Source organism: Hemitrygon akajei, chromosome 16 (genome assembly GCF_048418815.1).
Source record: "Hemitrygon akajei chromosome 16, sHemAka1.3, whole genome shotgun sequence".
NCBI classification, from domain to species: domain Eukaryota; kingdom Metazoa; phylum Chordata; class Chondrichthyes; order Myliobatiformes; family Dasyatidae; genus Hemitrygon; species Hemitrygon akajei.
The window spans coordinates 22,275,193-22,300,409 of record NC_133139.1 but is presented as its reverse complement, the minus strand read 5'-3'; the positions used below and the strand labels follow the sequence as shown (position 1 = coordinate 22,300,409).

The 25,217-nt window shown below is 43.1% G+C and overlaps 1 protein-coding gene across 1 annotated transcript; it reads right to left on the bottom strand.

Annotated features, from left to right (window-relative positions):
* Positions 1 to 324: 324 nt before the first annotated feature.
* rgmd (RGM domain family, member D) lies at positions 325 to 25,217 on the bottom strand. The gene is made up of 3 exons (XM_073068368.1): positions 25,042 to 25,217; positions 24,252 to 24,781; positions 325 to 1,243 (listed from the first exon to the last, which is right to left on the bottom strand). Exons 1-3 carry the CDS (start codon positions 25,127 to 25,129, stop codon positions 584 to 586), a joined length of 1,278 nt encoding a protein of 425 aa, XP_072924469.1. The 5' UTR covers positions 25,130 to 25,217; the 3' UTR covers positions 325 to 583.

Here is a 25,217-nt window from a genome sequence, read left to right as displayed (position 1 = left end):
ATAGTGGAGTGTTAAGCCAACCCAACCTGGAGGGCACTCAGATACACAAAGAGGTTCTGCAGATGCTGAAAATCCAGAGTAACACACACAAAATGCTGGAGGAACTCAGCAGGACAGGCAGCATCTGAGGAAAGAAATAAAGATTCGACATTTTGGCCCAAAATGTTGATTCTATATTCCTTTCCACAGATGCCACCTGACCTGCTGAGTTCCTAAAGGATTTTCTGTGGGACATATTGGAGGGGGTGGGCAGACTGCTGGTGGTGCGAGAACTTGCAGATAAATGAAGCATCATATCTCATAGAAATGAAGCTGCAGAGACGGTTCTTTAGGTCTATAGCTGGAGACATTTAATAGGCAAAGTTTAGATGCCGCTTGGAACCACATCCCCAAAAATAACAAGGTTCTTAAAATCAAGAGTACACAAAAGAAAACACAAGTCACTAACAGAAAGCCTCTCAACATACAATAATTCATACAATACAACTATATATACAGGCACTTTACACTTCATTTTCACATATGTACATTTCTCAATATATTATTATATAGACAATTTGCAATCTGAAGGTATACACATTCACTACATGAAGATTATGAGGAAGGCAAGACATGCCAGGTAAATGGGGTATGGCGGGCGATTGGTTGGAGTGCCATTTTTCCCTGTCCCTGTCCTGGGAGAACTGTGCTGCTTGAGAACATTGAGATGCAGTGCTTTGAGGTCCTCCAGGGCTCCATGTGCAGCCATGGAGAATGCCGGGTCCCCGGTCGTCAGGAGATCGAAGACGCAGGACTGGAAGTAGACGTCCTCCACTTGGAGGATCTCCCGGCACTTGGAGGTGGCGCTCTCCACCGTGTAGACCTGCTTGGGGCCCTGCATCCTGGCACCAGACAACTGCCCGGACAAGGTGTGCTCCTGGATGAGCTCGCTCCTGGGGCAGCCATGGACGCACAGCTGCAGGCACACGCTCTCGTCCGCAAAGTTCAAGGTCTCTTCGGGGACCCTGATGGCAAAGGTCAGGTACTTGCCCACCTGGCGCACAATGATGGTGGTCCCAATGTATCTGGCTTGGATCTCCACCTGATCGCTGCCCACCTTCTCCAAGATCCTCAGGCTGTTCCCTCCGTTCCGCTCGCTGCCGACTTTTGTGCCGTCCACAAACGCTGGCGGGAGGCCGTCTGTGGTTGCCTGGTAGACCTTCTGCTCCGTGCAGCCATGAAAGCTCTTGAAAATTATCGTGATCTGTAAGGAAGCACAAGACAAACTTGATTAGTGCCTTTACAATGCCATCTCCAGAAGCCAGTCACAAAAGGCATTCATGTTCAGGGAATGTGAGTAATTAGATTTTTTTTTAGTTGACAGCTAGTATATCATCATAGACCAAAGGGTCTACTTCTGGGTTGAATTAGTTGGTGGGTTTGTAGGTTAATTAGTTATTGTAAACGGTCTCTGTTGTGAATCTCAGGCCTCCAAGAGGACCAAAAATTTGTCGTTAAGGTATGAAGGCTTTTGTGCCTCAATGACCTGAAGGGCTACGTTGGTTGGAGTTGGGGCCTTGTGCTTTGGCTCTTGGTACAGTCACCCATGCCAAAATGGTCAAAGACTAGATGCCAGACTAGGAGTGGTCCACCGGTCCTCCAGGTTCGGGGGTTCAGCTCAGGGCTAACCACCCTGAGTGGTTAAAAAGAAGTTACGGATACAGCAATGAAGAATGCTTCTCTATCTGTGTGCAACTGAGGACCCTGAGCCATACCTAGGGCGAAATAGAGGAAGATGGCCAAGGACAGACAGAGACAGAGGATCTTCAAGGCTGCCCTCAAACGCCAGCAGCGTAATGGGCAGTAAGTAGTAAATAACTGAATCTCAGGGAAGCAAATAGAAATGGGATTAATGTAGGATTAGTGTAATTGGTTGCTTGATTGTCAGCCCAGACGCAGTAGGCTGAAAGGCCCGTTTCTGTGCTATATTTTATATATATATATATATATATATATATATATATATATATATATATACACACGTCACCCACAGACCTTGCCCACCCAACAAGGTGTATGATTGTGGAACCAAACAAGAGAGGTGAAGGGGGGAAATGAATTGTGCAATCTACAGGGAGCAAAGCGGCTTGAGCAATAGCTCCACCAACTCCCCAGATTCAATCCTGATTGCATGAAGACAAGAAATAAAAGCAGGAGTAGACCAGCTGGCCTGTCGAGCCTGCTCCACCATAAAGACCAAGGCTGATTTGGCTCCACCTACCCACCTTTCCCCCTAGATACTTAATCCCACCATTATGCAAAAACCTACTTATATTTTATTTATTTATTGAGATAGAGCTTGGAACAGGCCCTTCTGGCCCCTCGAGCCACGCCACTCAGTAACCACTGGTTTAACCCCAGTCTAATCATGGGTCAGTTTGCAATGACTAATTAACCTATCAACCAGCATGTCTTTAGACTGTGGAAAGAACCCGGAGCACCCAGAGGAAACCCATGTGTTCACGGGTGAGAGGGGAACATACAAGTTCCTCACAGGCAACAGCAGGAATTGAACCTGGGTCGCTGATACTGCAAAGTGTTGTGCTAACCACTAAGCTGTTCTCTCTGTGTCTCATATTTATTTAATGAGGCAGCATCCACTGCTTCTCTGGGCAGAAATTCCACATACGCTTTTCTCTGAGAAATGCCATTCCTCCTCATCTCTGTCCTAAATCTACTACCACAAATCTTGAGGCTATGTCCCCTAGTTCTAGTCTCACCTAGAGGTGGGAAAAAACCTTTCTTCCCACCATCTTATCTATCCCTTTTTTGATTTTGTTTCTATAAGATCCCCTCTCATTCTTATGAATTCCAGCAAGTATAGTCCTAGGCAACTCGATCGCTCCGCGTAGTTTAATCCCCTCATCTCAGGAATCAACTTGGTGAATCTCCCCTGCACTGCCTCAAGGCTAGTATATCTTTTTCCTCAAGGAAGGAGACCAGAACTGCACTCAGTACTCCTGGTATGGCCTCACCAGTACCCTGTACTGTTGCAGCATAACCTCCCTGCTCTTAAATTCAACCCTTCTAGCAATGAAGACCTACACTCCATTTGCTTTCTTGATAGCCCACTGTATCTGAGAACTAACCTCATGCCATTCATGTACAAGCAGTATCAATTCCTTCTGCATAATAGCACGATGCTGCTATCTTTCACCATTTAAATATCTTTTCCTTCCAAAATGGTTGACTTCACATTTACCAACATGGTACTCCATCTGCCTATATCTCTCTGCATCCGCTGCACTACTTTACACTCAGATTCGTGTCATCAGCAAACTTGCATATGCTACACTCTGTCCCCTTTTCTAAATCATTAATGTACATTGTGAAGTTACTGGCACAGCAACCCTGTAGCACTCTGCTCTCTAGGGTGTTATCTGCGTGGAGTTTGCATGTTTTCCACCGATTCTGTGGGTATCCTCGGTTTTCTACCACATTGAAAAGCTGTGTGTGGGTAGGTAGGTTAAAGTAAATGTGTAACATATGTACAGGTAAACTGCACTTTTAAAGGGTAACAACTTGAAGTACAAGACCTCCCTCTGGCTGGTAAACAATAAATTGCTTGTGGAAGTGAATGCCTGTTGAATAGAATCCATTGGTTCACAAGGATGCTCAATGAATTGGGCCCATGACTCAAAAGACATTGCTCTGAAACAGTAATTGTGCACCACTCTCCACACACACTGCCTGACCTGCTGAAAGCTTCAACATTCTTTGTAATCCAACGTTTCAAGCAGTAAACCAAATGACCTCTCTTTAAAAAAAAGCTTCCTGCCCCCAGCCCGCTCTTTCTGCAGAACATGAAGACATTGATCAGCGAGCTAGCGGTGTAGCGCTCATAAACTCTTACAGATCATTATCCAGAAAACATTTGGCTTCTAATGCCAGGCTGTTTTACTCAAGGGCTTCCACTATTTAGTTGGCAAACTTCACTGGTTGGACTGGATGTCCGCAGGACAAAATGGAGCCTGCGAAGGAAAGTACCAACAAACAATCCACCATTACACTCCAGTACAAAGCAAAACAGAGTTAACTTTTCAGGTAATAGATACCTCGTCAGGCCCTGATCAAGGATCCTCAGCCTGGAACGTTAACCATTTCATTTTCCACAGATACCACTTGTAGTGTTGAGTGTTTCCAATTTTTTTGTTTCCATTTCAGATTTCCAGCACATGTAGCTTTTTTTTTTTTAAATTTCATTCCTGGCACTCCACTGGAAATTAGTGCATATATCTGACCCCAGAGTGCCTGCCACACAAGTACACACAGTAAACTGAGAAGAGCTCATAGTTCGTCCCACTCCCATCAGGGAGGAAGCTACACCAGGACCTCCAGACTCAAAAACAGTTACTTCCTGCAAGCAGTAAGGCTGATCAATATCTCCAGCCACTAACCAAGCCCACCACACCCCTCATCACCACTACTTCATCACTTGTTGTTATGTACATGTAATTAATCTAAGTATTTATATTCGTTGTACTTCCTTATTTTCATTATCGTATTCTTTTTCTTATTGTGTATTTTTTATGCTGTATCAGATCCCGAATAACAATGATGTCATTCTTTTTTACAATTCCATACTGGAGATTCCATTCAACAATTTTGAGTCCTGAATCTTTAATTATTTGCCCCTGGGGGATCTAAATACAGAACACCTCTATTCAGTCTCTAATAGATGCCCCTGAGCTTCCAGCAGCTCATAAATTTAGTTTCCCATTCCACTCCTATCCTGATCACTGACGTTCACCCTTGCATTGTTCCAATGAAGCTCAACACAGGATTCAAGAACAACACAAGAAAAACACATCTTCTGAGCCCTCTGAGACCTGGAGCTGAGTTTAACAACTCTAGATAAAACAGCAATTGATGCCTTAGATTCCCACATTTACAGCATTCACAATGTTACTCCCATGGTCATTCAGATAATCTATCCTATTTACACCCCCTCCCGAATCATTTGTTAATTCCATCTCCGCTCTCACTTCTCTGCACCATCAACATTTAATCTCCCATCTTCTAATCCATGACACTGCCTTTCTGTGTTTCCATCCCACCCAACATTCCCTGCATTTTAAAAGTAATACCTCCAACTTTCCTCATTCTCGAAGGTTGTTTCTCTCTCCGTGGACGCTGCCAGCAACCTATTTTATATGCGTGGTGTTCAATGTGCAAACTGATCAAACAACTCCACTTCCATTCCCTCCAATCTAAATCACCGCAGGTCCGTCTGGGGCTGAATATTGCTATAGGCAACAAGGATGTAACAACTCGATGCTGTAACAAGGCAACCTGTGTGCATTGATTTATCTATCGAGATACAGCGCAGAATCTAGCTGCACCACACAGAAATCTGACTTAATCCTAACCGAATCATGGGACACTTTACAACGACTACCAACCAGTACACCCTTGGACTGTGGGAGGAAACCGGAGCACCCGAAGGAAATCCACGCAGTCACAGGGAGAAGGTACAAACTCCTTACAGGCAGTGGTGGGAATTGAACCTGGGTCACTGGCACTGTAAAGTGGCGTGCTAACCACTACGCTACACTACCGTGCCGCCTAGCCCCTGTATGGAACTAAAACTGCCTACTTAATGTACAGAGGACGATTTTCTAACTTGCTTTAAAAAGGTTACAGAAAGAATGACATAACCTAACTTTAAAAAGACCCACTTGATTAAAAGATCTTTAGGTGACAGGAGCAGCCCATGTTGTTAATTTAACAATGACTCCCATTCTTCCAAGCTAATTTCAGACCAACGTCAGTTCACCACTGCCAAGAGCGGCTGCCACTCCTAACTTCTATTTACTGACCGATAAAACAACCTTATTTTATGATTACAAGTACCTCTGGGAAATTGTGCGCCCACGCGCGTATGCATGACTGAGTTTTTGCGTGTGTGGGCCTAGACTTCATCCCATAGGATTCAATACAGAGGCAGCATGAAAGCAACTCCAGCTTGCCATCAATTGAAGCCTTCATGTTGCCTGGATTAATGGGTTCTTTTGATGCCTTCAGCTTGTGTGGGGAGAGGGGATAGAGAGAAGGGAAAGGTCCACGTGGACCCAGTGAATGTAACAGGACAAGCTCAAATCCATCAAATCTGGGGATGGATACGGTAAATGACTTCAATAAGTTACTTTGTTTAGAGATACAGCATGGTAACAGGACCTTCTGGCCCAACGAGCCCAATTACACACGTGACCAATTAACCTACTAACCTGTACGTCTTGGGAATGTGGGAAGAAACCGAAGCACCTGGAGGAAACCCACGTGGTCACGGGGAGAGTTTACAAACTCCTTACGAAAAGCAGCAGAAGGAACCCAGACCGATGGAGCTGTAATATTGATGGGCTAACCTCTACGCTACTTCTTCCTCTTCGAGAGGAACACGAGGAGGATGACAGGTTAGACGACTGACTCCTCCACCATCACAGCTGATCACACAAACACAGATAATGACCCAGAGCTCACTGCTTGCAAGAGTATAGGAGGCACAGATTGCCGGCAATTTCAAAAGGAAATTAGAATGGCACCTTGAGGTAAACACTATGGGCTATGGGACAGAGCCAGGGAATGAGACAGATTGGATTGCTTCCCACTTTCTCACTACACTCAGGGGTAAAGAAGTCTCCCTCGAACTCCCTCCCAGTGACTCAAGAATTTACAAGTGTATTGTCTTCTTTAATAACTTGTAAGATGTTAGCTTTGGTAGTAAGGCCAGCAGTTTATTCCTTATCCCAAATTGTCTTCAGCAGCTTCTCGGTGTGAGCCAACTTCTTGAACTTCTGTAGTGCTTCCGATGAAGAAGCTTCTACAGAGGTACTGGGTAGGGTATTCCAGGACTTGGACCCAGAGTTGATAAAGAAACTGTCCACATCTACAAGGAGCACTGCCATGAGAAAGCAACATCCATCTAGAACCCTGACCATCCAGACTATGCTCTCCTCTGGTTGCTGCCATTGGGAAGGAGGCAAGAGGAGCCTTGGGTCCCTCATCACCAGATTCAGGAATAGTTGTTACCCTTCCACCATCTTGCTCCTGATGAGCATGGATAACTTCACTCACCTCAACTCTGAACTGATTCCACAACCTATGGGCTCACTTTCAATTACAATTCATGTTCTCGGTATTAACTATCTGCTCACCCATCCATCTACCCATCTACTGTATCTGTGTGTTTGCTTACTTCTGTCTTTTGCACATTGGTTGTTTGTCAGTCATTGCTTGTGTGTAGCTTTTAAACTGATTCTAGATTTCTTTGTTCTATTGTGAATGCCTGCAAGAAATTGAATCTCAAGGTAGTATATTGTGACATGTACATATTTTGATAATACATTTAATTTGAAACTTTGACATTTCTAAGGAGGTGAAGGGGAAGCTTCAGCTCTTTACTTTTCTTGGTGAGAAAGGCTGCAGACTTGCAAGGTTTGGACAAAGCAAACTTTGAAAGCAACTACAGTGTACTCCAGATGATGCACACACTGGCCTCGTCATACAGAGAGTGTAAGTTTAATTCTGGGCACAATTTACGATCTTGACAAGTTGATTCCCATTTATCTGTGAACCAGAAAAGGCCTTCTCCAAAAATAATTGCTGTTTACCTTGGAAATGAGTTGACAGAGAAAACTTGTGAGTGACCCTGGTTGAGGACATTCTGCTGGGGTTAAAGAGTTGCAGATTAGACAATCGGAGGCAACAATTGTCCAAGTGGTGAGAAGCCAAGCAGCTCCTTCACGATGAACCTCAATTCACTGACATCTGTACGACACAATGATATGGGGTGCAAGGGGCACACTGAATGAGGGACCCTTTCTCACACAGCACAATACATGCACTAAGCTTATGGTGGGGCAGCAGGGAGAAGAGGCGGTCACAAGTGATGCATAAAAAATATTTGCATTGTATCCCAAAGAGCATTTCAGCCAATGAAGTACTCTTGAAGAAGAGTCTCTGTTGTAATGAAGAAAATTCAATATCCAATCACAGTAAGCTCCATCACTGACGATGATGCTAGTATCCATCTGTCTTGAAGGACAATGGCCAGTGGCGCCGGAGTGACCCCTCCAGGGCAGAAGCTATGGAGATCCTGGGATGCCCAGTCGCCCTTCTCACCCTCACCGGTGTCGTCCAAAGGAAAGCGAAGCAATTCGGCACCAGCTTGGTTGCAGGAGCTGCTGGAAGGATGTTCAGTGACGTCCAGGGGCTCCACTCTGGATTTCCTGTTTGGATTTACTCTTTGTCAAGCATTTAATAGTAATGAGGGGGTGGCTAGCAAATCAACAACAGAAGCCCAGGTTTGATCCTGATCTTTGGTTGTCCGCGTGGAGCGTGCATGCCCTTCCTTCCTGTGACCAAATGGGTTTCTTCCAGGTTCTCATGCTTCCTCCCACATCCCCAAACCATGTGGGTCAGGGGGGGTTAAATGGCTACTGTAAATTGCCACAAGGGTATCGATGAATGGTAGAATCAAGGAGGCATTGATGGAAATGAGAAGAAAATAATATAGATAAGCATAAGATTAATGAAAAGTGGGTTCTTAATGGTAGGTGGAATGGTGGCAGAAAGATCGGTCCCGGCGTTGTATCTCCCTATGGCTCCATGAGATCGTCATTTTGAGATTTAAACGATAAGTCAATCTAACTCAGAGGTTCCCAACTTGGAGTCCACAGACCCCTCGGTCTGGGTCCATGGCACAAGAAGGTTGGGAACCCCTGATCTAACTCTTTAAAGCAGATCTGAGCTCCCCGCCACCATCCCCGCCCCCACACAGAGAGTGGTGAACATTTGTAATGAACTGCCAGAGAAAGCAGTGGAGACAAATACAATTGCAAAGTTGGAAAGGTATTTAGATGGACAGGAAAGGTGTAGAGGGATAGGGGCCCAAGTGAATTTAGCAGGCAGTCTTTGTGGTCAGTGTGGACAAGCTGGGCCAGAAAGGTCCTTTCCTGTGCTGTATACAGTATTTCTACGATTCCACAGTGCGCCTATAAGGGTGCACTGGATTGGGTGCTTTATCGGAAAGGTGGCATCTCCCTATGGTCAGTGTGAAGACATTTACAGGCTGAAGTTGCCACAGTGTGACTCCAAACACACAGAATCCTGGCTCAGTGGTGAGAGTTCCATTCTTTGAGCCACAAATGCCATGTTTTAAACCCACAAAGACCTGAACAGGGCAAATTACACCCAGATTCTCTAACTTACATGCAGCAACAGATCTGGGGGCATTTGGATTTCACCAGTGGTGAACTAAACATGCCCCTTCCAAATCTCCAGACATGTTACGGGACTTTGTTAAGTTGCTTCTTTCTGGACAGCGTCGGCACCTGGCATTTCATCCAGGGACAGGTTCTCACAGGAAAAAGCAGCTGAGAACTGGAGGCAGGCCAATCCGTCTCAACAGCGACCACAACCCCAATCAATACCTAGCTACCATCCTACCATTCTAAAGCACAGGGCAATTAACAGTACTGGCCGACATCAGCTACCTTAAAGATCACACAACAACTTTTGAACTTCCTGTCCCACAAGACTACTAAGTGCATTTTAAACAGTACAACTGTGTTGATGTTCCCTACACCTCGTAAAGTGTTTTTAGAATGATGCTGCAGCTTTAATGCAGGAAAATACCACAGCCAGCAAGCACTAAGAAAGAATATGATAATGACAAGATAACCTGTTTGGAGGATGTTGGTGGAAACTTCTTCCTCTCCACCACCTGTTTTCTGAATTGTCTGTGAACCGCTGAACACCACCATCTCATTATTTCTCTTTTGCACTATTTGTTTTTGTAAGTTATAGTAATTTTCGTGTCTTGCACTGCTGCTGCAAAACAACAAACTTCACAACATACGCCAGCGCTAATAAACGCAACTCTGATTTAAACATGAGAGTTTACTCATTAGCATCACCTAGCGTATTTCACACTTGGAAATGAGATAATTAAGGTATGTGAAAGAACAAAATTAAACTGTACATTTAGTTACTGTCAGAGCTAAGCAAAATGATATTGAAGAGTCGTGTGATGATGGGTGTCTTTCAAAAGCTGATGCAGTGGAAGAAACAAGATTCGAATGAACCGAATTTTAAAAATGGCACCTTGCTCACAGCAAAGCGTGGATGCAATACCATACACAAGTTCCTTCGAGACGACCTGTGAACGGGTTAAATCTGCGAATTTGAAAAGCGCTTGGCCACACAGAGTCTAGAACTGCAGCATTGAAGAATGAGAGGAGACCTCACAGAAGTTGATAAAGATCATGAGAGGTATGGGTAAGACCAATCAGTCTTTTCCCCAGTGTTGGGAGTCCAAAACTAGAGGGCACAGATACAACATAAAGGAGAAGAGGTGTGAAAGAGCCCTGAGGGGTAACTTCTTTACACAGAACATAGTGAATACCTGGAATGACTTGCCAGAGTTGCCCAGCTCTGCCGGTGGAACTCGATGTATTTCTCCAGGGAAGGTAATCTGTTTCCTCACCTGGAATGCCGCTCAAGAAGCACAGAAAACGGTTGACCTAAAATTATCTTCTTAGTTCAAGGACAATTAGGAGTTGGCCATAAATGCTAGCTTTGTGTGTGAAGTCTACACCCCTTGGAGACTCCACGTAAGGAAAGGCTGGACAATAAATCTTTCCTCACTGACCACTAGTGAAGTTCTGGAGAAGAACCCACTGATGTGGAATCTAAACTGGACAACCGTTTCTCACTTTGCATAAGTAGCTGGAAATGTTTTAACAGTTGTAAATTGATTGGAATATCTGGAATCAATATAAACTAAGGCATCTCCATTTTCCCCAAAGGAAACTACTACTGCCACCCCACAACACTCCCAGCTGCAGTTACATCAACCAACCTACAAATGGACTACTGCAATTTGCCTTTTGATTTTTGTCAATAATTCTGTAATTGAAAGGAGGGAGACAATGAAAGAAGTTCCACCAATATTCCCAGTCAACACTTCTGGCATGGCATCTCCGACCATGGAGAGCAAGGGAGGGACTGGGGGCAGATGCCTGCCACCTTCTCCCCACAGAAATACTGAAGTAAGAAGTCATGTTGGATGGGAAGGGGTCCCAAATGAGGGAGAGAGGAATAAATGAGGTCGCAGACAGTTGCTGAGGGCCTGCTGCACAAGCTGTGTGTGTCTGCGGTTTGTTTGTAAACACAACACGACCACAAACACGTGCGCACATTTTTCCCCAGCCTACAAAGTTAAATTTTGTGAGCAGCCTCAGTGTAACTCATGAGCACTGGGCCCAGCTCCTGCTCATTGTCACTGCAGTCTAGACCAGCAATAAGCATCTATACAAAGATGGCCAAAAGGCAAAGTTCATTGCTTTAGAAATGTCTGCAGCATTTCAAGACTCTCGTGGCTGCCATGAAAATCTGTGCCTCCCACTGGAGAGAAATTTTTTTTTTTTTAAATTTGAGATGGGTGTTAAGAAAAATTCTCACTTGAATTCAACTCAAAGTAACCACAGCGGATCCAAATACAGAATCCTTGTGAATTCGAAGTATGACTGATCCAATAGCTTAACAGAATTCCTGATCCACTAACACTTTGCTGGTCTCAACTAAGCTTGCGTTGCTTATGCGCAATCAATTCCCAGACAGAGGTGAGACAACGGCAATGACAGGGAGGTGGGTGGGGGCTACTGCTGCATCGTCATTGGTGGAAGGCAGCTTCCCTTAAGCCAAACCAGTGACACAATGTACTGCAGTCACCAACGCCAAGAGAAAACTCCATAGCACCGTGAAGTTTGGAGGCATTACTTGCAAAGTAAAGGCTGATTTATACTTGTGTGTTGCATCTACGTCGTAGGTACCGCGTACCCTACGCCGTAAGGTGACGTGCACCTCTGCAGAAAAGTTACTCGCACGTCGTGGCGATGCAGACCACAACTGTGATTGGTCCGCTTGGTAGCATCGCATTTCCGGTTGCTTCTTCTCCGCCATGTCTGTAGGCTGTGCATACACCGATGCGAAATAGATGAACCAAATTGTCAAATCTACCTGCTGACATGTGAAAATGTTTGAAATGCATTTCATGTCTCTAACGAAGAAATTCAACACAGTGGCATAGAAACCCCACCGTCAACTAGCGTTTTGGCGCACACCAACGCATGCTCGCTATGGCGTAGAGCAACGCAGAAGTGAACATCAGGGTTATGGTGTAGGCCGCCGTGTAGCCCGTATGCACAAGTATAAATCAGCCTTAAGTCTTGTACGTAAGTGGCATTTTTCGCACTATCAGTTCCCACAAACAGTACTTTCGACTAGGTAATCTACTTCAGTGTCTTTTATTCACCTTGACCAGGGCAGTAGAAAGAATTCCCTTACATTCATTGAAAATAGTAATATGGGATCACTCAACGGACATCTCATACCAGAAGACATCTCTGTCCACAGTGCAGCTCACTCGCATTGCTGCACAGGAGGGACCAGCTTCTTCCCCTCCGCACCAGATTTCTGATCAGTGCATGAACCCATGAACACGACCTCGTTTTTCCTGTTGTTTTGCAACATCTATTTTTTGTAATTTATAGATTTTTGTGTGTTTGCAGGGCACTGCTGCCACAAAGCATATTTCATGTCCTACATCAGTTAAATAAATCTGATTCTAAGGAGCCTCAATTTTTGTGTCTAAGAGCGAAACTTGAACCACCTGTACTGAGGAGAAGAGCACAACAAACCAAGTAGAAACTAGCACTTCAGATTACACTGCACAATACTACTTGCTGCATCAGAAACATGATGTGCTTGGGTTAGCTGAATCAAATGTGATCTATTCCAAATTTAAAATTTTACTCTGATCTAGTGCAAGCCACGTCACCTCTGGTGTAAAGGCATTAAACAGAAGAGCATCAGAGGACATCATTGATTTATGAGGGGGTGGTCATTTAAGATGAAGAGGCATGGGAATTTCAACTTACAGATGGTGATAAATTGTTGGAATTATGCACTTCAGAGGCTGGGTCACTGGAGGTAGCTAGAGAGGTGGCAAATAAATTTTTGAACTTGTGTGATTCAAGGTTATGGGGGACTAGCCAAGAAGCCTGGAGATCAAACCATGTTCACATTGAGTAGGGAAGGTTTGAGGGACCAACTGGTCGACTCCTCCTGATCTCTCAAGTTCTATCAGGATGGCATTTAATGGAATTACTCTGTTGGTGCCTCAGCTAATATTCAAAATTGGTTCAATATTACTTCAAATCCCAATTATTTGCTTGTTATAGTGCCTATAAAAGGTATTCACCAATCTTGGAAGTGTTCATATTTTATTGTTTACAGCATTGAATCACAGTGGATTTAATTTGGCTTTTTTGACACTTCAACAGAAAAAGATTATTTCATGTCAAAGTGAAAATTGACCTCTACAAAGTGATCTAAATTAATTATAAATATAAAACACAAAATAATTGATTGCTTAAGTATTCACCCCCTTTAATATGACACACCAAATCATCACTGGTGCAGCCAACTGGTTTTAGAAGTCATATAATTGGTTAAATGGAGATGTTCTTGAAGACCCGTGTGCAGTCAAGGTGTTTCAATTGATTGTAGTAAAAATATATCTGTATCTGGAAGTCAGTATCCTGGCAAAAGCTACACCATGAAGATAAAAGAACACTCCAAGCAACTCCGTGAAAAGGTTATTAAAAAGCAAAAGACAGGAGCTGGATACAAGAACATTTCTAAGTCACCAAATACCCCTTGGAGTACTGTTAAGTCAATCATTAAGAAAATGGAATGAATATTGCATAGCTGTAAATCTGCCTCGAGCAGGCCGCCTCAAAAACTGAGTGACCGTGCAAGAAAGAAACTAGTGAGGGAGGCCACCAAGAGACCCATGACAACTCTGGAGGAGTTACAAGCTTCAGTGGCTGAGATGGGAGAGACTGCGTATATAACTGTTGCCTGGGTGCTTCACCAGTCTCAGCTTTATGGAAGAGTGGCAAAGAGAAAGTCACTGTTGATCTCAAATGAAATCTCAGCTAGAATTTGCCAAAGGACATGTGGGAGGCTCCAAAGTCAGCTGGAAAAAGGACCCACGGTCTGATGAAACCAAAATTGAGCTTTTTGGTCATAAGATAAAACACTATGTTTGGTGTAAGCCAAACACAGCTCATTATCAAAAACACACCATCCCTACCATGAAGCAAGGTGGTGGCTACATCATGCTGTGGGGATGCTTCACTGCAGCAGGTCCTGGGAGGTAGAGGGTACAATGAATGCAGCAAAATACAGGGTAATCCTGGTGGAAAACCTGATTCAGTCTGCAACAGAACTACAACTTGGGAGGAGATTTATTTTCCAGCAAAATGATGATCCCAAGCATAAAGTCAAAGCTACACAGGAATGGCTTAAAAATAACAAAGTTATGTCCTGGAGTGGCCAAGTCAGAGTCCAGACCTCAATCCAATTGAGAATTTGTGACTAGACTTGAAAAGGGCTGTTCACTCACGATCCCCATGCAATCTGACAGAGCTTGAGCAGTTTTGCAAAGAAGAATGGGAGGAAAATACAGTGTCCAGATATGCAAAGCTAGAGACTTGTCCAGACTCAAGGCTGTAATTGCTGCCAAAGATGCATCTACTAAATACCGACTTGAAGGGGGTGAATACTTATGCAATCAATTATTTTGCTTTAAATTTGTAATTAACTCCGTAGAGATCTGTTTGTACTTTGACGTGAAAAAGTCTCTTTCTGTTGATCAGTGTCATTAAAGCCAAATTAAATCCACTATAAAGTCAATGCTGTAAAACAATAAAACATGAAAACTGTCAAGAGGGGGTGTGAATACTTTTTATAAACACTGTATTACACCACCCATTGTGGTATCTTGTTGTTTTCAAACATAAACTATTACAGTAAGATATAGGAGCAGAAATAGGTCATTTGGCCCGTTGCGTCTGCTCCGCAACAGAGAAATTACAACAGAGAACACAGTTCAAACATACTAGTCCAGCTGCAAGGGGCTTTTGTGTATCCGGAAAGACACATGAACCATCCAGAGAAATGCACATCCTCCACTTCATGGATTCCAATGTTGATGTTATTTTTAAAGCAGCCAAAAACTTGTTTAGTCCTCTCAGTTTAAACTCAGAAACGCAAGCAATTCTCACAGTATTAATTCTAGTTTGCTGTGAAGCTAGAGCTGCTTAATTCAATCAATCGGATCAATCTGTATTAGTAGTAACTGCCCATTGAGACAGCATCTTCCAAGCCTTTAAAAAGGTGCCTGATACTTGTTTGTAAAGGAACAAGACGAAAAGCAGTATTCCCCCCCCCCCACCTCAAAATGAAAAGCAAAATTAAAATGAAAGTTTTGTTAAGGGCCAGAAACATCTGGGAAGGACTGGGAGTTCAACTGCACTGCCATTTTGTACCCGAGACCCCAAAGATGAATACAGCTAGGATTGAGGGCAATGAAACAGAAGGACTCCTTAGTGGAATGAGTGCAGGGCCAGCTCCCAGAGGATTAGAATCCAGAGCACAACACTGCTTATTCACCACTAATTGGAAGTCCGTTTGTGTTACCAATTTAGTTCCGCAGGGACGCCTGCCCCAATGGCAAGAAAGAAAAAAAACTGGCAAATATCCAGCTTCTGGCTGGACACCACTGTAAAAAAAAGCTGCTTCTGTTCATGCACAAGAGAGTGGTTTAAATATACTGCAGAAACCGCACTTTTCTCTTGTTTTCTCATCAGAGACAGATTAGGGGTTTGTTTTAGTAACTGCAGATCTCCCAATCCCACCTCTGTGTTACTCCAGACTATTAAGCAGACTTTTTTTTATTATTCCAATTTTCCATTTACATTTAATCAATTAACTAAATTTACAGTACTTTTTATACGCTGCTGAGTTTCTCCTGCAAATTCCCTTTTCAACACTGCTGCAACAATTTGCCTGTATTTTCCAGTTCTCTTAATTATCAATGCGGCAGTTAATGATTGAATTGTCTTGTGGATTGACTGAATATGATGGAACTAACTGGTTACAGACAGGTAGAATGAAACTCCTCATTCAATAAAATGTCCCTAATAAAACAAACAACAATTTAAAGAGCTTGACAAGGCAACAAAAAAAAAGAATTTTATTATAGCAACATCAAGTATATGATTTAGGATCACAGTTAAGATTCTTAATAAAATACCTGCACTCAAGAGGCCACCTTCTTTACACTGGGAGGCCAGTCTCCTTGCATAGAAATCCCACAGGAGATTGGCCTCTAGTCAGAACCTGGCCTCTATTGTTTAGGTTTGTTCCTTGTGGGCCTCTTAAAGGGGCCAACTCGAAATTTACCAAACGTAACATGGAGTTTTGCACAGAGTAATGCCACTAGCAGTTCATTCTTAAGGAGTCAGCTGTGGTTGCTGCCTCAGTCAGAAAGATTTGAATCTCGCTCCTGGGGGCTGAGCACACACACAAAAAAAAAATCCAGTACAGCACTCCGGTCCAGTACATAGGGAGTGCTGTGTCCCTGGAGTTTCAGCTTCTTGGATGAGCTATTAAACCATCTGCAAGAGATCCCATGGTACTATTTCAAGGAAAAGGAGAGCAACCCTTCTCACTGTGCCAACCAATCCCTGAATTAAAGAAAAAAAATCAGTGGAGGCAAAAGGTATACATTGACACCTTGGGTCAAAAATCTACATTGGGGTCTCAACCTGAAATGTCAACGTACACCTTTTGCCTCCATAGATGCTGCTTGATCTGCTCAGATTTTGCAACATTCTGTTGAAAGACCATAAGACACAGGAGAAGAATTAGGCCATTCAGTCCATTGAGTCTGCTCTGCCATTCAATCATCCCTCTCAATCCCATTTTACTGTCTTCTCCACATAACCTTTAATGTCCCTACTAATCAAGAATCATATCAAACTCAGTTGTAAGCCATGACTTGGCCTCCAAATATCTGCAGTCTATTTTGCCTTTATCTCTTGGCCTACGCCACCAAAAGATTATTTGATTATTACCTTCTGTGTGTGAGAGCTTGCCGAGTACAAACTGGCAGCTCATTTCCAACAGTGACGGCACCTCAAAGAATGAGCTGTAAAGCACTTTGGGATCCTGGACGATTGCGACAGATGCCGTAAGAGTCATCATTCTTCTTTCTCAATCAGATCACTCAGTGCCAAGTGGCCTATTCCTGATCACGTACTCTGTGGAATAAATCTCATGAATTTGGCACTTGCTATTTAATAATCTAAGTTAACACACCTTGAGGCTTGTAACAAAATAGGCAAGAACCGAACCATTCCTGCGGGATCTGAACTGCCAGATATCTTGGTCAATCTAGATGTTGATTGCTCCCGTGATTTTGGCTTGTTTGCACCATACAACCACAAGCCTGCAACCCACTACACTCCTAGACTGCTTTCCTGAGATAAACAGCTTGGACCTGCGACACTCACAACTTCTGACCCATTTTGTCAAGCACCAACTAAGATGATGACAGAGGTGCTGTCCTCCTAGGCACAGTCTGATCTGCTTCACGTAAATGGAAAATACTTGTACATCATCTCCTCCTACGCCAAATATTTCCTACCCCAGACCTTGGAACTCAACACACAGAATGTGATTCCAGCAGAAGCCCACAGTCTGTTGAGAAGATGCAGTTCAGCTGCTTGTATTGCTGGGTTATGCTGTGAGAAGAAAATACTTATGATAATTCCCCTTTTCTTCTCTAAAATGCTGCCTTTCACATCAGTCAGGTTGAGACTATGGAGATTCTGTTTAGCTCCTCATCTGAGGGGCTCACCTCAGACTGTGCAGCACTCCCTCAGCCCCTCTGGGTTTTGAGATTCCCATTAAAAAAAAAATATTTCTGGAAAATTTCCAAAAAAAAAAACCCAGTAAACAACAATGGGAATTTCCATTGATTTAGTGGTCAAATACATCAATGCAACAGAGTTCAAGTGCTTGAAGTTACAGCTCATTTGGCTGACCTTCTCCATCGCACACAGACTGCTGGACCACACAGGCTGATAGAGCACATCTCTGTCACCAATGATGCCGGTGGTAAAGATCCACCCATTTTCAGTAATTCTGCTGCGGCACACTCAGTAAAATGTTGCTCTGTAAACAGAAACTTACCCAACTAATGTTTTGGAAAATAAACTTGCATTCAGTAAGTGATAAAGTGTACAATTTTAGAGAACGCATGCACTAAATTAACATTTGATATCACATACTTAAAACCAACCATAAGCCCCGAAATGATTTTTATACATTTCTTGACCTTTCCCCATTTAACAAGCCTGCAACCTTAGGATTCAATCTGGTGAATCTTCAGACTAACCTGGATCAATAAGGTCCTGATGAAGGATCTCCGATATGTCGACTGTTTATTCCTCTCCATAGATGCTGCCTGACCTGCTGAGTCCCTCCAGCATTTCAATTGTGCTAATGAAATCTGTCTCTCTACCTCTCACACTCTTTCTGCAGGTGCTGTCTGATCCATTGAGTGTTGTTCAACACCTACTATTTTTAAGACCTAGGCTTCAAACAAATAACTTCTACCTCATCAATTGCACTGGGACTCTCAAACAACACACGCGACACTAATGTACTTTTACAAAGTGTACTCCTTTCCCCGCCCCTCGCAATACTTCTGTCTTGAGGGACCTGGAGTAATTGTTCCGAATTTGGTTTCAGCTGCTGATGGAAGATCTGCATGTGCCCGCTCCCCCCTTTGAACCCACAGAGCCGGGCACACACAGTTAATGCAAGCCAAGACCAAATGGGGCTTGCAGCAGTACAAAGTCCTGGCGTTTCCTGGAATCTGCACACAGACACACCGATCCTTGGCACTCTCAGCAAAATACATAGTGTAAATGAAACCACATTCACATAACGTGCCAGGATATAGTGATGCATACCTTAATGTTTAAATAAATGGTTCTTTGGTTCCAGTGCAGACTTAAACCAAAAGAATTTGGATCAGCCACAACCAAGCTAATCTACCACAGAACTGTTCTGCCTCAGGAAGCCACTCGTCCCATCGACTATGCTAGCTTCTAGCACTGTAAACCTATCAGTTCCACCATATCCTCAGAACCTTGCAAATGATTCTCTTTCAAGTGCCTAAACCGCTATGTGAAAGGTGACTGACTATGCTTCCACTTTCTCGACAAGCAATAACTTCCATTCAGGATTTTGCATTAGAAACTTTTCACTCATCTTCCCTTGTAAGATTTGGGAAAATGTGTAAATTCCGCTAAGGAGGACAACTTGCTTCATGTAAAGAATAGTAATGGGCTGAATGGCCAGCCCATTCTATATCAATTTACACCCTTCACTTCAAACTCCACCCACTCCAGCCTCAAGCATTTTCAGTTGAAAAATGGGACTGAAAATATCAGCTGTTTCATCTACTGGGCAGCGCTCTGTGGAAGCTGCAGATCTGCACCAGGAGTTGGGGAGACTGTTAATCACTGCTCCCTCTGAAAAGCAGTGCAAAGCTTGCAAAATACTGAAGCTAGAATCACAGGCCCAGTACAAAATAATCAATACTTCTACCATGAGAGCACTGTCACAGGTTTGTACTTATTACCATCTTGGATTATTCTCTACGTTAAGCACTTGGGGAATTCAGCAGTCCTCCCATAATAACAAGCCCTGAATATATATTTTCCCTTCATGCTTTAGGTAAAAGTGCGTTCAAAGTATGAAGTTTTGTGCTGCTGAAGATCACTGCATCAGAGTCAATCACCAATGATGCAGGTCAAAGGCAAAGCACAACATTTCTAACTGTGACCAACTGCATAGGAGCAGAATTAGGCCATTTAGCCCACTACACCATTTCATCATGGTTGATTTATTTTCTCTCTCCATCCTATTCTCTTGCCTTCTCCCTATAATCTTTGACACCCTTACTAATCATGAATTTATCAACTTTCACTTTAAGTATACCCAATGACGTGGATTCCACAGCTGTCTGTGGCAATGAATTCCACAGATTCATCATCCTCGGGCTAAAGAAATTTCACCTCATCTGTTCTAAAGGGGTGTCATTCCATTCTGAGGCTGTGTCCTCAGGCCCTATACTCCCCCACCATAGGAAACATCCTCTGCATGTCCACTCTATCTAGGCCTTTCATTATTCAATAGGCTTCAATGAAATTCCACCTCCCCCTCCCCACTCTCCAGCATGTACAGGCCCAGAGCCATCAAACAATCTTCATATGTTAACCTCTTCATTTTCATCATCATTCTCATGGACCTCCTCTGGCCTGTCTCTGATGACAGTGCTTCCTTTCTTAGAAAAAGATTTGGGTTTGGCACATATTCTGAAAATAAAATTGGGTTTGGGTTGAGCGCATTTTCTGATAAGACAATTAAGCTAATGCCAAGCCAGACAGCCAGTTCAGCATCACATTCAGATCAGAATAAACATCTTCTTAGTACTGTGGATGCCATGACAAATAATGGCCACAAACCTGTGCATACGTATTTGCGTCTTCCTTGTCTTTCAGTGGAAGAGATCAGCCAACCTTCCCTCATTGGGCTTAAATATGAAACTAGGCCAATCAACATGGTGACGCTTGAACGGCCAACTACGCCACTTGTATTAATGTTGGTCTAGCAATGACGTCGAGATTCCAACAGAATAAATTAAAGAAGTGTCCCTGGGTCAAACAAAGGAAGGAAAATATAACAAACCCTTGGGCTCAGATTGGTTGCATCTAATTTCACACCCAAGCAGACTAGAGATCCCAGATAGCTTGAATGGCAATGCCTGGGGGGGGGGGGGGGGGGGGTGGAAATGGCCTCCTGACAAATTCCCCTTGCATTTTCTGATCACCCTTCTTCAGACTCTGTGTTGGCTTGGCTCAGCAGGCAAGCTCAAGGGTCAGAGTCTGAAGGGTGTGGTTTCTGAAATCCCGTGATGATTAAGGGAAATAAAATTTAGTCCAAGCTCTGTATTTTTCCAAACCTCCTTTCTTCTCTTTTAGATTTTTTTAAAAAAAATTACTTATTCACTCACAACGTCATCATTTTATTTTTTATCTCTACTTGCCACTCAACTGAGCAGCCCAGATACATTGGTAGAAGTGGAGTTACATGTAGGTTGGATCAGTAAGGGAAGGGACAGGGGAAGTATCCCTCACCTTTCCAGCCAAAACCTTCAGCCATCACCAAAATCTCATCAACTAGGCTGTCATCTGATTGCTGAGCGCGTAACCTTGCTTTGTACAAACAGAGTGTTTTGGAGGCACAACAAAAATAGTGAAAGCACTTTGAAAGAGATCTGCTAATTAAAAAGCTATTTTGAACTTGCTGGGTATTTTGTTGAACAGGTAAACTAACGTGACATGTACAGCACTGCAATTTATACACCATTGAACTGTCCAATAAAATTAAGCTTGACTGAATATAAACTCTTCCACTCCAATTTCTCCTTGTTAATCCTTATACTTTTATACATTACTTGTACTTTCCTAAACCTCAAAAATAAAATCGGTAAGCAGTACTTTCTGAATGGAATTAATTGTTACAAAAAGTTTAAAGTTTATATGGAAAAGTTAAATATACTAGGAAGTCCCAGAAAGGTGTGTTCTCAAAATAAAAAGTCCCCCAAGAGGGAGTAGAGGGGCATTAATACTTTGACCTTTTATGGTAATTAATTGTTGAGCCAGTGTAATTCCCACTTGTGCATATAACAGCTTGCAAACCACAGATCTAACATACACAGACTTAATGTGAAGAGCTTTGGGATATTAAGAAAGTTACTGGATAAAATCAAGTCTTCTATTCAAGACGAAAGTGGAAAATAACAAACAATGTAAGTTCAAAAATTTATAAAAATTTCATTACAAGGGAATACACATTAAAGTACACATGAAGTAAGCAAAGAGGCCTTCGCCACTAAAGGGTTAACAGAGCTGTGCTAACTGAACACTCTGAAGTCCGGAAGGATTGGTGTGAAAAGCGCTTTAAGGCTTTCCAGGTAGAGCGGGAGGGATCTGATTACAGTGCAAGACTCCACTCTTCCAATCTGTCATGACTATTGCTGTTTTATGAGACTAAAAGACAGCGAAAGCACAACAAACCACAACCACTGTAATCACCATTAAAATTAGGAATGCTACTTGGAGTTCAACACTGGTTCACAACTGATGAGGACCAGTTCCAATTGTTACAGACTTTTTACAATAAATTATTAAATGTGAATTCTTTTAGGAAAGGTTTAAATTACCAACCCCTTCTGGAAGCAAACAAAACCCTTTGTGTAATCAAGGCTTTTGTTATAGAATGTAAGACTTTTCTGCATATTAATTTTAGATGAAGTAAAAGCTCTATTGTTAAAAGTTTATGAATAGTCACATTGGCACTGAAGTATTTTTAATCACAGATTTTTCCCTGAAGCAATTTTTAAATTATAGTCCCACCCCCCTCCACTGTTTCTTATGACAAAACCTAATTCAAATAATATCTGCCCTACCATACGCCACATCTCAGCACCTTCCAAAACACATGGTGGCCACAAGTCGCCATAGAAAGGGTGCACTTATTCAGCTTCATCATAACGCTCCCTCCGCAAATAGACTTCCAACACAAGAAGATGCAGGAGCGGGCTGCCCCACTATGCCAATGGGAGTAAATGATGAAAACTCCGCTGTAGTCAGCCCCTCAAAAGAGTAAAGGACACCAGCCAAAAACCTCACCAGATCTTCAGCATTTGCAAGGAAATTGAAAGGGGAACAAACGCCTCTCAAAACTGTACAAGTGATCTTTGATGGCAAGGGAACTGAGCTGTGCCAACTCAATGTATCCCCCCCCCCCCCAGTACAAAGATGTTGACATACAAAGAAAATCTTCAGTCACCACACTTAAGAGAATACAATTATAACGTAAAGGGTGCATCCTTCAAAGTGTAGTAATCCATCAACATCAATTAAACTTGGAATTATAACCCTCATTATGTTTGAAAAGCTCAGGACTGATGCTTTATTCTTTTCAAGACCTGATTTACACTTTTTAAGCAATGTCCATGGTAAAATTTGTTCAATGAAGGGCGGGCAGGGAGGAGGTAAATAAAATTCAAGCTTTTCAAACCCCAAAAGAAAATCTAATTCAATGGATCCTCAGCATTCCTATACACTGTGCGTGAAGATAAGTAGCAGTTGTATTTTTCACCGTTTCATTGCCATGGCCACCCGATGTCATTTGAAAGTCACAAAGTGGGCCTGTGCTGGCAAGCCCACTGCCGTCTTTGGACAGGGATGCTGTGTTCTTTTTAATGTTCACTGCAGTCTGTCCTTTATACAACTTCTGTTTTTGTTACCGCTTCAGATTTAGCGGGGGAATGGAGGAGATACAGCTCTAGCAGCAAACTTAATCCATTCACAGAAAAAAGGTAAAAAAAAACAATTAATTGTGGAAATTTAGTCACTTAACCCATTATGTCCGACCAGGAGAAATAAATGACTGTGGATTATATATACTTATATTTAAATGAAGTGCTTAAAGTTAAATCTTTATTTAAGAGACAGAATAATATTTTCTTCAATAAAGTGCATCCATAACTGATTCGAGTTAAATCCATATATTCGGGAAAATTACGTAACAAGCCAACTATAAAGGCAGCATTCTATGGCTTAGAGGGATTCTTTTGGAGGAGTGAGGTTGTTTGACAAAAGAAATAGTTATGGGCCAGTGATTAATCAAGTCTGTGGCAGACTAAAAGGTAATTTTTTTTTTTAAAAAAGCACTCATACACCTTCCAAAAACTATTTTTTAACAATCCACTCCAGCTGCTTTTTTTTTGAGGGATAAAACACATCCAAACATTAAGCAAGAGAGGCAACCATCCACACGTTCACACTTACGAGTTTTGAAAGTGTAGTCCAATTAATCCCACTACCCCGATGTGTCCCAAAACTTCCTTTTCCCTCCTCCTCAACCATGAATTCATTTTGTAAGTTATCACGACCGGGTTCCAATGCAATTCATTCCCGGAACACAACTCTCTGTGCACTGTGAACCAAAATCTAACTCGTCCTTCGTTTGGGTTCTTTCAACAATTAAAAATATATATCAGTATGTTGCTTGGATAGGCTCCTAGATCCCATATTAATTCGGCAGAGGGCACTCGCATTTCAGTCCCTTGGAAACAAAAGCGTAGGAAGGGAAAGGGGGTTGAATGTGTGAGCAATGTGGAGGGGTTTCGCTTGACTTTGCAAAAGCACATTTACCTTACTGGTGGCCGTGGCGCTAGAGTCCTGCACCACAGGTACATTGGTGACTTGAACAGACAGGTAGTCGCTGTCGATCAAGGGCCAAGCCCCTTCCACTTTGCACGTTTGGAACTCGTCCCGGAATGTCCTGAGATGGGGGTCGCCGAACAAGCCACAGTGTGCAAACTTCGGGGGCTTTTGCCCACCGTCTCTTAGCGAGTTGACCCTGCCCTGGTAGCTACACAGCTCCGGCAGCCGGCTCCGCTCCGTGCCCGCCGGCTTCACGGGGGCCGTGGGTCCCGTTTTGGAGCAGTTGTGCTGCGCCATGAGATCGTTGATGCCCAGCACCGCCGAGTGATAGACCAGGTCCCCTCGGCAGTACTTGGCCGTCTTCTTGGTACATTGCGAGTAAGCTCGCAACGCGATGCAGAAATCGCCGCCGTTTCCACCTCCTCCTCCCTCCGATTCCTCTTGCAACCCAATCCCTGGAGAAGTAGCAGCCACAAACTCGGCGTTACATCGCTGGATCCTACACTGCTGGCAATGCACTGCGAGCAACAAGAGCAAGGAGTTAGCAAAAGAGCGAGGGAACAACTTTACAACTTTTAAAATACTTTTTTCCAAACTACCAAAAGTTTTTGCGAATTTAAAATAAACTTCAGAATCTGCAAGATACTTTTGCAAGCTACTTTTAAAAGGGCTTCCAAATTCCGTGATACGTGAATATAGTCTCCTAAAGCATTGCAAGTTAAAGTTGCTTATTTTCAAAATGTTTAATGTTTCTTTCATAAATACACGATTTTTTTACCTGAATTCAGGCACATTGAGAGAACAAGCATAGCAAAGACAGACGAGTAAAGCTTTTTAGCCAAAGGGTAACGGCTTCCTTTCCCCATGCCAATCCATCCAGCGCGGCTTGAGTCTGTCGACTGCTCGGCGAAGTGGACGGCCCTCCTTCTGTGGGAAGAAAAGCTCAAGAATTTC